Here is a 15163-nt window from a genome sequence, read left to right on the forward strand (position 1 = left end):
AATGACATTGACTTTGTTGCTGGGGCAGCCTGAAACTTTCCTGATGGCAGAGCTTGATTCATTTAGGCAAATGTACGGACACACACAAAACACACACACACACACACGCACACACACACACACACACACACACAAGAAAACAAAAAAAATGTTTTCCTTCCCTCAGAGATGTGTATTTTAGTTTGTTTTTTTAACTAAACCACCTTATCACCTTTTGAGTACTCTCCATTGCACTTAATACATTTGTTAAATCTGTGATTCCATTCTTGGAACCATTTTTCAAACTCATCTGTTTGCATGGCTGACAGCACCTCTCTTTTTTTCTTCACCTTTTCTAAGTCATCAAATCGCTGTCCTCCCATGTCCCGCTTCATTCTCGCAAATAAAAAGAAGTAACTTAGAGGAAGTTCAGATTAGTAAGGTGTGTGGGCCAAGAGAGGCGTGCGGTATTTTGCACAAATCCTGTGCACTTAGATGGCTGCGTGAGGTACATTGTGGTGGTGGCAAACCAGTTTTCTCCTTGTCTGCTACAAACCAGGTCTTTTTTTGTCACACCCTGCTGCACAATCTTTTCAGAGCCTCTAAATAGAGAGCTTGATTAACAGTCTGACCCTGTGGAACAAACTCCAAATGCACTATGAGTTTACATTTTTGTCCATTTGTGAAGTTGACAGACGTCTTCAATTGACATTTCACTTTTTTTGAAATAAGAAAACCACTGTACACTTGAGTTTTCCCCATAGTTCTGTCCTTGTAAGCTGCATTCAACATCACAAGAGATTCTGCAGCAATTTTCTGGAGTAGGAAGCCAATTCATAGCCATAAACTGTTCTCTTAAAAAACAAGGTTCCCAAGTATAGAACATAACTGATCAGTAAGAGGAGCATAGCCAAGCCACAAACCCCTTGACATGCCTCACAATTAGCCTTCAGGCTAGGAGGGGCAGTTTTCAGAACCCCCTCTCCCGCCAGGTCCAGTGGGGAGATAGTCATAAAGGTCAGTGGACAGACCTGGAATTATGTATTCTTATATTTGCTCGTTTTTTCTTCTTTTTTTAAAATTTTGTTTTTTTTCTCTTTTTAATTCAAGCTTTTGCCTCTGTTATTGTGGTTTTCCGACTTTATACGATAGTCATGGGAAGCAAGCCCGAGGAGAAAGCAACAGAACCCATGGTTCTGGAAGGACTTGTGGGGAGGAGAGGGTGGGGAAAGGAGTGGTGAAAAACCAAGCCACAAGCAGAGGAACAAGTAGGGAATTAAAAGCATCAATGCAGAGGACATAGAGATCCTGGGGGAGTTGGAGCAACAGCCATCTAGCTGAGAGGAATTACTAAGAGGCAGAAGAAGGGTGAGCATGATGGTGGGGAAAAAGGAAGGTGAACGAAACAGAGAAAGATCTAGGAATCAAAGCTATGGATAGAGGTATAAACATAAGCGTGCCCTCATGTAAATATATTAATTCATAAAAATAGCGGTATTGGCATATGTACAAATGTTTATAAGACAAAACACTGAGGAAGTAGATGGACCTTGGGCCTCTGCTCAAGACCTCCCTCAACAGAAGAACATTTTGTCCTAACAACCTGGCATTCTGTGATGTTCACCCTCCCAACACGATCAATGAAGGTAAATGGGCACATAAGCAAATGTGGAGGATTAAGCAGATGGTGTCCGGCTATTAAAAGACATAGCATCTGGCGTCTTAAAAGTTGAAGTTAAACAAGGGGGCATCTAGCAGAAAAGCAACACTCCCACATGGGAGAAGCACACCAGCTTATGTGATCATGAGGTGTTGATGGAATCAGGTAACAGACCCCAGAAAGACCCCAAACAAACAAACAAACAAACAAAAGAAACATATTGTTGAGAATGAGGGGGATCAAAGCAGAAGCCCCAAACCCATCTGTAGACAATGGGACATACTCTCACAGAAGGGTCACAAGGTAGGAATGAGTCTATCAGGCATCAGTATAGCGCCGATGAAACATATACTATTTCTATGATTCTTTAGGCTTCCTCATCCCCCCACTATTATGACCCCAGTTCTGCGTTTCAGTTTTGGCTAGACCGGAGCATGTACACTGGTACAGATAAGAGGTCATAACACATGGAATCCAGGTCAGATAAACCACTGAGGAACAGAAATGGGAGTGGAGATAATAGGAGGGTAGGTATAACATAGGGAAAGGAGAAGAGGAAGGGGGAACCGATCACAATGATCAATGCACATCCCTCTACCTCCAGCAGTGGGATGAACAACAGAAACATGGGTGAAGGGAGATAGTGGTTGGTGTAAGAAATTAAAACAACAATAATGTATAATTTATCAGGGATCATGAGGGTGGGAGAGTGGGGACGGAGTGATAAAAGAGTTTATGCAAAGACTGTACAGATGTGCTTTATACAATTGATGTATGTATATGTATGAACTGTGATAAGAATTGTATGAGCCCCAATAAATTGTTAAAAAAAAGAGTTTATACCGAGGCTCAAATAGAAAGTAAACATTTAGAAAATAGTGACAAAATATGTACAAATATGCTTGATACAATTGATGAATATAATCTTATAAAAGCTGTAAAAGCCCCAATAAAATGATTAAAAAAAAGAAAAGTTAAGATTTGAATGAAACTGCTTTTATGATAAAACTCACCGTGACCGAAGAGAAACTTCTCAGGCGATGCCTATAGGGCGAAAATTTGCCTTCAAAACTTTCTCAGAGAAGTAGTATCTTTTCTGTGAACAGATTAATTTTGTTTCCTGTATTGAAAAAAGCATGGAGGTGTATAATTAATAATATTCACTGACAATAGTCAAATTGGAAAAAGTCCTTCTATTCACTGTGGTTTCACGAAAAAAAGAAGAAATACTGTACATAGTGGTTGCAGGCTCAGCAAATTAGTAATTTATAAGCTACTAGCACATATTTCTAGAAGTACACACACCCTTCCTACTGTGTTGGTTCTGCCATAGCAGGCTGTAGTCTAATGAAGAAGAAACCAGCAAGAGGGAACTGGAAGATTGTAATTATACATGTGTGTTTGGGTCATATATGCACACACATTTATGTATCTATGCATCTATGTATCTATGTATCTATCTATGTATCTATCTATCAATGATCTGTCTGTCTCTATCTGTCTATTTATCAATCATCAATCAATCTAACTTTCCCTCAGTTTCAAAATGCCTTTTTTTAGACTAGGATTTTCATGAACAGTAAAGTAACCTGTCTTGATGATCATTGTGGTGAAGTTTCATGAAAAATCGTCCCCCACTACAGGAGCTGCATGCATTCTACATTTTTCTAAGCAAGAAGTTCAACTCCTCAACCAGATTGAGAAAAAGTGAACAATCATTAATTCCTGGAACAGAGCAGCATAAGCAACAATCCTGAGTTTAGAGTCGTAAACTTTGACCCAAAATGTGACCACTCTGGGTGACATACAAACAACCTTCCAGAAAACTATTAGCAAACAGGGGGAGCATAATAAAAGGAATTTCACAGACAATTGCCCATTTAACTGTAGGAAACTGTTCCCAATATATTTAGCATTAAACCTTTAGACCTATTACTCATGCGTGATGTCAATGTTAAGCAATTATTTCTGTCACCTCATCTGAAAATATAGTTGAGAAATAGAATGGGCAAAGGGGGAAAGCTGGAGAGAGGAAGCAAACAACCAAGAAACAAACAAAGACACAAATTCCAATTTTCTCTTCATTTTCAATCTCAGTAGACAGAGTGAGCTTCATCCTTTTTGCTCAAGAATCTAGGACCATCAAATCATTTCTGGTATCTCAGAGGCTCCCTGAGATGGGGGAAGATGTTGGCTCCCTCTAGTGTACTTATTTTGGTGAGTGTTAATTGCTGAGTGGCTGAAGTACTTGGAGGAATTAAAACAACAACAACAAATTGTTATGTAGCTGTAAGGGAAACCAGTATCGTTTGAACCCTTGAGCATATTGAGCAATCAAACGAACAGGGGCTAGGCTCGCCTGGGTTATATCACAGAAGCCATGGCCACCAGCGATGTCCCTGCATACCTGGAAGCTTTCCTAGTTCAACGTGAAGAGAGTCCATAGCGGCGTCACCAAGACCTTGGCTCTCCTGTGAAGCCCTGGGTGAGAGCTCCACGCCTGTCTTACTTCCCTGCCCGGCTCCTTGAGGTTCTTGCAGCCACTTTCCCCATAAAGTGGATCGTCACGATGATCTAGTTTCAATTTATGCTTCATTTTAGCCGCAGTGGAGAATGTTCATGTCTCCTGTAACTTTCCTTGTTTTCCCTCAGGACTTTCTTATTTTTTTTTCTTGGGGTTTCGTTCAATCTTTTGATAATTTGATCCCTCAGGGTTTGAAAAAGTAATCCGCGACTTTAGCTCTTGAGACACCCCATGCGTCTTTCAGCGCCCCTCCCGTGCGTGATGTTGTGCCGCGAGGTGCACAAAGCCCCAGTTGGAAGCTTTCCTGAGGGGTCAGTTTTAGAGGAGATCATTTTTTATCACTGGGAATATGTGTTTGCTGTCGAACAAGCCTGGTGCTGCCCAGTCAGTCCAGGCCCAGAGTGAGCCTATAGAACAGAGAATTGCTCCAGGGCTGTACACTTGACAGATGCAAATGGAAATGTTTTCTCCCTTGGAGCTGCTGCTAGATTTGAACTGCCAGTCTTGTCCTTAATGGCCAAGTGCTTTAACCACTTCCCAACAGAGCTCTTCCTATTATGGAATAGCCTCTCTTTATCATTCTTTGACCTCATCATTTTCAAAGCATTTTTTCTCCACTTATCAATTTGCATCAGGTCCTCTCCCCTCTCTCTTCACTCCCCCCACCCTCATGAGCCCTTGATAATTTATAGATTATTATTTTGTCATATCTTGCCCTGCCCGACATCTCCCTTCACCCCCTTTTCTGTTGTCCGTCCCTCAGGGAGGAGGTCACATGTGGATCCTTGTAATTGGTTCCCCTTTTCCAATTCCTGAGTGTGTTTTAGCTTCTCCCCCATGAAGCAACACTCCCACCTTCCACACCACCTTCTTCATTCCCACTCTTCACTTTCCTCCTTTCCCTCTGTAGATGTTCTCCTTAGAGAAAAATGTCTCCACAAAGAGAATAGTTTCCCTGGCTTCCCCAGAGAGACATCCTGATCTCTGTGTAGCATTAGTTGAGTGCTTCGGGTAATGTGAACAAACATAGATCTGATTCGATGTATGCACAGCGAGGGATGCCTCCCAAGGAACACACTGGGGACCATGGGTCCTGTTCAGGGGAGACTTGTCAACTCTTGTTAACCACACATTGGAAAATCAATTTCAATTTTTTTCAGAGTAATAAAAACTCTTTGCTCATTAAAGAAGCAAGTCCCTGAAAACACAGATAATGTTCTCTGTCTATGACCCCAAAGTGACGAGCAAGAAAGCCACTGGTCAGCCCCTTCCCTTGCCCTCTTGCTTCCAGGGAAGAAAATGGGGGGCTGCACCTGAACACCCCTTGTTCTTTCCCCATAACTAGATCCCCAGGCTGCAGCACTGTGCAAATAGCCTTACCCGCATTTTCAAACTAGGCTTGATGGACTCCTGATTCTACTGACTCCGATTCTCTGTCTTCCACCACAGTTGTGGTCAAAGGTTTGTGTGCATCACTAAGCTTGTGAGCCCAAATCATGGACCACTCAGGCAGAGCCTCTGACTCCACAGGTCAGGGTGGGGCCTGAAAACATACATTTCTAACAAGCTGTGGAGTGATGTAGTGCATGGACTATATTCTGAGAAAACTTGCCGTTCCTCACCCTCCCTCTAAACTTAGCTATGGACGCTCCTTGAGCGCTCACTGATTGAATTCACCTTTCTCTCAAGTACTCAGGTTCTCTGCGCACACACACTGTATATACTCGTGTACAAGCCGAGTTTTTCAGCACAAAAAATGTGCTGAAAAACTGGGGTTCAGCTTATACATGGGTCAGTGGTACCGCAGCAATGTGTAAATCTCGCTGGGGCCCCCTGAGGTAACAGGACGAGCGCCTGTAATCTCGCAAGTGATTGCCCCTTCTCCGCTGTTCATTCAAAACCCCGCTGACACTCGGCTGGAAGAAATTTGGAATCGACAACCAGGAGCAGCCTTAAAGAAAAATCCATCGTTACTTGTTTGGGATATGTCCTGAGCCCACCTATAGGATGTCAAAAATTGGCAAAATCTAGGAAAGTTACTTTAGCCGTTATTCCAGGTGGGCTTACATCTGTACTGAAGTGTCTGGATGTATCTTTTAATAAGCCTTTTAAAGACCGTGTGCGAAGGATGTGGCATGAATGGATGTCATCTGGTCAAGCCCGACTAACAAAAGGAGGAAATCTCATGAAGCCTGACATAGAGTTAATAGCAAAGTGGGTTCGAGATGCATGGGAAGACACTCCAGAAGACATGGTGTGACGTGCCTTCCAGAAATGTAGTATTAGTAATGCTATAGATGGCAGTGAAGACTGCGCTTTGTTTGAAAATGACAGCAGTGATGGTGATGACAGCGGTGTCAGTGAGGACAGTGTCTATAACGACCTCACACCAACTGAAGCTCTGTATTGGGATAAGGATGATGACGAGGAATCCAGTTTTGTAGGATTTTTAACTCTTTACATTTAACTAGGTTGCTGATTGAGCTCAGGGTATAGTACGCTTAAGGTATCATTGTTGATACCTTATTGTTTTTGTTGAACCTATTTTCCACTTACTGTTTTGGTTTACTAATGTTAAATGACTTGTCCTTTTATTTAAAATATTTAAATACATTATCCCATGGATGTGTCCATTTTTAGTAATTGTATTTTCATTTTTTGATTATTGAAACTTAACAATAGCATCTGCATTTTCCACCCTAGGCTTATACTTGAGTCAATCAGTTTTTCTGGTTTCCCAGGTAATAATTAGGTACCTTGGCTTATACTAGTGTTGGCTTATATTCAAGTATGTACAGTATTATATATCTTTTTTCACTTCTTGGTCAAAATTAAATTTGTTTGAACAGCGTTTCATTTTTAAGTTTTACTCTAGATACTTGAGAATTTATTTGCTAAGTACTGGCTTGTGTCTGTTTTGTACTTTTTCTTGATTTACGTGGAGAGGAAGCAGAACATATCTAAATTTTAGTCTTGTCCATAGAACTATTACTAAGGATCCCTACAAAATAATACACAATTAAATGACCAAATTATAGATAGATATGTTTCTAGGAAAGGAGAGTTCATGGAATATTAGGTATTGTCTTATGGAAAAGAAAGGGTGGCTCAAGATTTGCTTAATTCAGCAGTTGCCGTGGAGTCAGCTCTGGATCCCAGTCAAACACCGGCCAGCTTAGCGCCATCCTCACTGTTGTTGCTATGGCTGAGTCATTTGTTGTAGCCATTGTATCAATCCATCTCTTCAAGGACATTCTTTATCAATGACCCTCCATGTTACCAAGCCTAAGGTCCTTTTCCAGGGACTGATCCCTCTGGATAACATGTCCAAAGCATGTGAGATGAAGTTTCACGAAAACCTCCCTTCTAAGGAGCATGCTGGCTCCTTAGCATCTTTTAGACACATTTGTTTGTTCTCTGTCAGCCCATGGTACATTCAATATTCTTAGGCAATTCTATAACTTAAATGCCTCTATTCTCAGTCATAGTCAGGGGAACATGGTTAGAGGAAACATTAACCTGAAACACTCAATTGGGGATAAATGTGCTGAAGAGAAGTAAGAAGGTTGAGCATTATGAAGGTCAGGATCAAGTATTCTAGAAATCTGTCATCAATGTAAAAAATGGAAACTTAAATTCAGCTTTTTAAACATCCCTTTTAGTATTATATTTAGTTTTTAAGTTGTACCTAATAAAGGCTATTACACATCCAAGAAAATGAAGGTCAGGATCATGTATCAGAGCAGTAGGACAAAAGAGTGGGTCTACAGTCTGTTGCCGGCAGCCTTGGTGACTAGTAGCTAATTGTTGGACAGAGGTCCAAATGCCAGCAGTATGAAGCAAGCTGCCTCTCGATGAGAGAAAGGTGAAGCTTTCTACTCCCCTAAAGAGTTACTGTTTCAGAAACTCACAGGGGCATTTCTACCTTATAGGGTCTGCCATCAAGCTGAATCATAGGGGTCTAATCATAGATGATTTGGCTTGATGACCTTGAGGGTTTTTTGTATTTAAATTATTTTTAACATTTTATTGGTAACTCTTACAGATATTATAACAATTCATAGTTCAATTAGATCAAGCATATTTGTACAGTTGCCGCCACAATCATTTTCAAAACATCTTCTTTCTTCTTGAACTCTTTGATATCAGCTCATCTTTATCCACACCCCACCTTATACCCAGGAACACTTGTTGTTATATCCTTCATTTTTATTATTTTGCCATCACTTACACAATCCAATGTATTAATTCACCTACCATCAGTTATTCGTTAGCCTTGAGTGGGGTCACTGAGTTTTGAGAGCATTCTATTGAATGGGTTTTGAATGGCATAAGTTTGTACATCATTTTTACTCGATAGAGATGTTTTTGGTGCGAAAGATATTTTCAAACATTGAGTGGTATCCATTATAAGTATGTTTCCTTTTTGTAGGTCCCCTGATCCATTGTCATTAAAAATATTTGTTTTCTGAATTTACAAGATTCCTCAGTCTTTTGAAAGGCTTCAGGAATCCATGCAATTGATTTCTTCGATCAGTAAAAATTAAAACCAGCAAAGATGCATCCCAGCCAAAGTATATTTATACAACACCATAGAAGTACTTGATGAGACGTGCACATTTAAAACGTTTTATTGAGGAGCTCATCAATGAGCTGAACTTGAGCAGTTAGGGACAAGTGAAAGATAATGTGCTTTCTCTTCTCTAGTGTGAGCCAGAATATGATTTACTGAAGTCATTCTCTGTTGCTATCATGAATAGAATAGCCCAAAGTGACAAACACAGCTTCTTTTTCAAAGATGTTTCTGGAGCTCTGGTGGTGTAGTGGGTTACAAGTTTGGATGCTAACTGCGAAGGCAGTAGTTCAAATCCACAGTCACTCCATTGGAGAAAGATGGGGCTTTTTACTCCTGTAGAGATTTATGATCTAAGAAACCCAAAGGGGAAGTTCTATTCTGTCCTATAGGGTCACTATGAGACAGGATTGACTTGATAGCAGGTTGGTTTTGGAATTTTCAAGGATGTCTCAGGTTTAGCCAATTGTCAATCCCAGGATTTTCTTTAGAGCATTCTTCATGTCCTTGTTCCGTAGACTGTAAATAAGGGGGTTTAATAGTGGAGTTACTGTTGAATACATCAGAGTGATGATTTTCTGCATCCCTGCTGGGTTCTCGGATGTTGGACTCACATACACAACCATAAGTGTCCCATAGAACAGAGACACTACCATCAGGTGGGACCCACATGTGGAGAAAGCTTTAGTTCTACCAGCTCCAGAGGGAACACGCAGAACTGCTCGGAGTACCAGTGTGTAGGACCACAAAATGGAGAGGAAAGACCCAAAGATAACCATAGAGCTGAAGGTGTAGCAGATAAACTCAGTAGATGGTGCAGGAAAACAGACCCGTGCAAACAATGGACCTGGGTCACACACGATGTGGTCAATGATATTGGGTCCACAGAAGGGAAGTTGGGAGATCAGGACAATGGGAACCGGATAGCAGAGGAATCCACTCACCCAGCAAATGCAGACCAGGATCACACAGAACTTTCCAGTCATGATAGAGGGGTAGTGCAGTGGGCGGCAAATGGCCAAGTACCTATCATAGGCCATAACAGACAAGAAGAAACACTCGGTTGTACCCAGTGAGAAAAAGAAGTAGAATTGGAGGAAGCAGCCCGAGAAGGAGATGGTCTTGGTTTCAGAGAAGATGTTGACCAGCATGTTTGGTACAGTGGAGGAAACATACCAGATCTCTAGGAAGGCAAAATTTCCCAGGAGGATGTACATGGGTGTGTGCAGCCTGCTGTCCCATTTCACTGCACAGACAATAGCTCCATTCCCTAGCAGGGTCAGGAGGTAGACCAGGAGGATCAGTGAGAACACGAGGTTTTGAGTCTCCCTTTGACAAGAGAAACCCAGGAGGACAAATTCAGTCACAACATGTATGGTTCTATTCCTGGGTGTCAAAGCTATTCCAGAAAGAGAAGAGAACAAAGAATGAATAACAATGAACATCTGTAGGTTATGCTAATAGGTGCTTGAAAATACATTAAGTATGTTCACATGCATTGTCTCATTCCATTTACTTCATGTCCCCTTGAACCTCCGGGAAGGTGTGCCTCCTTCATCTAATTTTTACAGACAAGGAAACTGAAGTTGAGGGAGATTTAAGGAGTTTATTTGAATGTGCAAAGCCAATAATTTCTAGATCTTCAGTCCCCATTTAGAAGCTGGTTGGGATATGCTACATCTAAACTGTTCCTATAACCCTAAGACTCAGTTTCAGCTTTAAGGGTAGAATCGGTTCCTCATGGATCTCCTCCATACAAGTATTAAAAGGCCTATATGTTTTTCAACTATGACACAAAATTGAGTATAGATCTGAAAGACAAATAGCTGTTAAGTTGCCTTGTCAGTCATGGTTTCATGTATAGAAGTCCAGTAAAAGCAGATGACAATGGAGCTTGGTGGTAACAAGCTTTGGCTACTTTGCTACTTCCAAGGAGCTACAGAATTCTTCCAAAAATCAAACTCATTGCCATCAAGTTGATTCTGCCTTATAGTGACCCTATTGAACAGAGTAGAACTGCCCCGGTGGGTTTCTGGGACTGTAACTCTTTTTGGGAGTAGAAAGCCTCATCTTGCTCTTGCAGAGGGCCTGGTGGTTGCAAACTGCAGTTAGCAGCCCAACTTACAACCTCCCATGCCACCAGAGTACCTCAGAATTCTGTGGAAATGTTTTGCAAATCACCAAATGTGGTTCCGTCTAAATCTGGATCTGGATTTTAGTTCATTTCGTGATCGAGGATCCCTGGTTCTCTCAAAGCACTTTCTTAGGTTGCACACACCGTCTCTGTTATTACTTCTATAACATCAGATCCCAGAGCTCCTCTTTGCAGCTACCAAAAATAAGTCAAGTTTCTCACCATGGAGGTGACTGAAGATACTGAAGGCAGCTCTTACGTGACCTATGCATAATTTGTTTTGTCATCATTTTACCTGGATGTTTCCCCCAGAAATTATACTATTCTGTAATACTTTAGTCCTGGCTGGGTCCCTGAGACAGCTTGATGCTTTCCTGCTGAGTTAATCAATTTCTCTAGTATACACAATCATGTGTCTTCAAGTTTTGAAAGGAATGAAGTTCTTTCATCATCTTGGTATTGCCTACATAAAGTATTTATGACATTTATTGGTATTTATTACCTAAAGAATATTTTATGTACTCAAGTTAAAAGAAATATTTAATAAAGACCTCTGTAGGATGTACAGAGACCATAAAGATCTTTCTAATGATGACTGAACCAGGAGTTGAGACAAAACTATAAACCTCAATTTTGCTAACAACTTTCTTAGAACAATTAGCCCAGGTTGATCTCTATGTCCTAAACATTGCCAAGTAAAACTCAGAGTGTTTGGGTAAACCAACATCAATATTTTAAGTGCAGCATTATATTAACTTTAAAAATAGAATAAAGGATCAAATTATCTACTTAGATCACTCACCTAATTCCATCCTTATTCTGTTAATGCCATCTGCAGAGAGTGGGAGGTCCACATTTTAAGTACTTGATCAAAACTGGAAGAAACTCAGATGAGACATTTTTTATTATTAATGTTGCTTTGGATATTTGTATTCATGTATATTTTTTTCAGAGGAGGAGAAAAACTGCCTTAAGCAAGTGTAAATTTTGTTCAAGAGATTTGGTTCATGGCATGATAATTATGAGGATCATACGCAACAACATTTCTAGGAGCATTACAATTAGAAAAATTCTTCCACAAGTGTAATGTAGACTACATGCTGCCATTGTTTGTTGAAAATGATGTTTTCTGGGCTCTAATACTAATATAGAAATGAAATAATGAATATAGGTGGCAGAATTTCCTCCATTTATTTATACATTCAGACATTTAACAACAACAAAAGTTATTTTAGCGTTATGTTCCTAAAAGTATGGTGAGTTCTTGGGTACAAGGGTGAACATGAAAACCAAAATTTCTCCCTTTTTTGGAATTGTGGCTTAGAATCATGATCAGTACTGCCACCACATCTGTCCAGTTGTGTGTTCATGTAATTGAGCTTCCCAGAGCAGTGTGCTTCGAAAGCATACCCAGATGTTATCTGTGCACCTGGAAACCAATATTTATTCTCGTTAGAAGCAATTTAGATAAGTGCATATGGTGAGAGTGGCAGGCTAATAGACTTATTTTTTTCATAACGTGAATGCGATGACATTATATTCACAAATTCTTACCGAAGGTCTTTCCTGAGTAGAGCACAGATGAGATACATTTCACGGCCAGAACTAGAGTGATGAAGGTTCTCCCCGAGTAAACAGGGCAGGGATGAGGAAAACAGCACACTTTATTATCAGCCCAGGTTCCCCAAAGTTAGTCTCCTTTCCACAGATCTAGCTCCCATCCAAGTTTGCCTCAGTTCATGTCTTTGGAGGAATCTCCAAACGTCTTCTCCCCGAAGTTTAAATACTAGTTGGGCAGCTTTTTCTATATTCCAAATAGCGTGTAGAGAGATTAGATAGATGAAGGGACAATAAAAGCCGAGTGTGGGTGGATTATAATAGAAGGTAAAAATAGTTGGAAGTTCCCCTCCCCCATATTAAAATGGAGGCCTGTTCAAGTGGGCTAGGTTTTATGGGTCTCTATGCATCAGCACTGACTTGACAGCATTGTTTGAGTTTGTTGGTTTGGTTCAAAGTGAGCCAGACTTATTTTGTACCAGATACTAGCCCTTGCTCCTTAATCTCACCCAGAGAGCTTACCATAGTTCTGGGTTTCTTTAGAGGACAAATTAAAACACACAGCTTACTTTATGCTCATTAGTAGCTATTCTACCCATTCTCAGACAGGAGATAGTGAATGGGCATTTATCATACAGCACAGTTGTGCGTCCTTCAATGGATGTATTGGAACTTTTGATGCAATAGGTAGAAAGAGGAGCCATAAATTAACTCACTCTATTACCGTCCAAGCAATTGTGGTCTCTAAGGCCAGAAATACTATCTGAACTCATGGTCTGTGCTCTGGAACCAGATCTTGTACATGTTGAGCGCTACCAGGCCACTTGACTTTATGTCTGAGATTTTGGTGTTCTGGTTTGTGCTGCAGAGAAATCTCAGTTGTCTATGGAGCACAGGGTGAGAGAAAATGGATGAGGCAGAGAAATGAACTTCACAAGTAATTTGAAAGCTTACTGCCTTTGATCATATTGCACCTAACTCCTAAGTCTGTCTATTAGTATCTTAAATGGAAAATGAAATTTACCCTTTCCACTTTTTTACTCACCTCAAGAGTTAGTATAAATGGACAGTTGTGGAGAAGAAAGAAAACAAGAAGTCTGGACAATCCATCCTGTACAAACTAGAAAGGGAGGCAGACAATTCCTGTTCAGATCGGTCACTTGCTGCCAAAGCATTCTTCTTCCTTTACACATGTATGTATTTATAGGTAACCTTGGAGGAAATCTAAAGGACAAGTGAGTCTGCTGGGCTATTATTTCCTCAATTTGCAATCATCAACTTGATAAAAACAACACACCACTTTTAATTGTTCTTGATAAAGAGCAATCTATCCATAAAAGAAAGCACTATCAGATCCCCAAGATAGTTCAAACAGTTCAGACTAGAAGGTTAGGGGTTTGAAGCCCACCAAGAGGTACTGAAGAAGACAGGCCTGGTGGTTTCTATCTGAAAAGAAAAAACTGCTTCTGAAAAAGCAGTGGAGTTCAGCTCTCTGACATACATGGGGTCACCTTGAGTGAGGCCTGACCCTACAGCAAGTGCCCCGGTGAACAGCTGCTTATTACAATCGAGTGGAATATTTAATAGGCAAAACATTATATCAAAGATGTTTTATCATCATTTCCCTATGTGATCTGTGTAGTAGGCCCTCTCTGATAGATGTCTTGGGACCCCTACATGTGATCTCTCAGGAGTGTGCTAGGACAAGAACACTGAAAATGTGCACAAAGAAATAAGGAATGAAGAGCCAGCAGGTTCATAAAAGGGACTGCATGCTCTTAGACTCTGACAGCAGTGATGCCCAGAAGCGGTGACTCCTCGATTCATGCACCTTCCTTACATACCTGTTGGTGTTTCTGACTCCAAGAGTAAGTTGCGCGAGAAACTCTAGCCACAAGCCTTTGCTTTTACCATGATCTAAAAAAGGACTCATCGATGGAGAACATTATCTGTGTTATCAGAGACTTGCTTCCTTAATGTGCAAAGAGTTTTTATTACTCTGAAGAAAATGAAATTTATTTTCCAATGCGTGGTTATCAAGAGTTGACAAGTCTCCCCTGAACAGGACCCATGGTCCCCAGTGTGTTCCTTGGGAGGCATCCCTCGCTGTGCATGCATCGAATGAGATCTATGTTTGTTCATATTCCCCCAGGCGCTCAACTAGTGCTACACAGAGATCAGGATGTCTCTCTGGGGAAGCCAGGGAAACTTTTCTCTTTGTGGAGACATCATTCTCTAAAGGGTAAATCTTCTGGGGGGAAGGGAGAAAGGTGAAGAGTGGGAATGAAGAAGGTGGTGTGGAAGGTGGGAGTGTTGCTTCATGGGGGAGAAGATAAAACACACACTCAGATTCACACCATGATTCTGATGACACTTCATATTTGTTGTCTAACCAATAATCACATACAAAATCTTTGTATAGACCTAATTTAAATTTTTTTGTTATATTCAATCTAAAAGTGTCTCCTTTTCAATTTTAGATATAGCTAGAAAACATCTATTTGAAAAGAAATAGCCTTCTCTAAAAGAGAGTTGTAAGAGCATTGGTGGACAGGACATGCGAATGCTGAAAGTTTGGTACTGTTAATGGTTCGAAGGTGGGAAGCATGGCAAGAGGTCAAACAGGAGGCAGAGAACCTGAGTACTTGAGAGAAAGGTGAATTCAATCTCAGTGAGAGCTCAGGTAGAGTCCATGGCTAAGCCTAGAGTGAGGATGAGGAACGGTAAGCTTTCTCA

The 15163-nt window shown here is 40.8% G+C and overlaps 1 protein-coding gene across 1 annotated transcript; it reads right to left on the reverse strand.

Moving 5' to 3' along the window:
- Positions 1-5955: 5955 nt before the first annotated feature.
- LOC142426654 (olfactory receptor 11H6-like) lies at positions 5956-14360 on the reverse strand. The gene is made up of 4 exons (XM_075532237.1): positions 14272-14360; positions 9211-10122; positions 6138-6172; positions 5956-5996 (listed from the first exon to the last, which is right to left on the reverse strand). Exons 1-4 carry the CDS (start codon positions 14358-14360, stop codon positions 5956-5958), a joined length of 1077 nt encoding a protein of 358 aa, XP_075388352.1.
- Between the last annotated feature and the right edge of the window lie 803 nt (positions 14361-15163).

This window comes from Tenrec ecaudatus, chromosome 14, assembly GCF_050624435.1.
Source record: "Tenrec ecaudatus isolate mTenEca1 chromosome 14, mTenEca1.hap1, whole genome shotgun sequence".
NCBI lineage: Eukaryota > Metazoa > Chordata > Mammalia > Afrosoricida > Tenrecidae > Tenrec > Tenrec ecaudatus.

Excerpts from the sequence above, each read along its gene's own strand:
- LOC142426654 (XM_075532237.1), bottom strand. The coding sequence starts at position 14,360 with ATGAGTCCTTTTTTAGATCATGGTAAAAGCAAAGGCTTGTGGCTAGAG. Across the intron at positions 10,123-14,271 it reads GGAGTCAGAAACACCAACAG|GAATAGAACCATACATGTTG; the intron begins GTATGTAAGGAA and ends TTTGACACCCAG. Across the intron at positions 6,173-9,210 it reads GCTCTAAAGAAAATCCTGGG|ATCCTATAGGTGGGCTCAGG; the intron begins ATTGACAATTGG and ends CCAATTTTTGAC.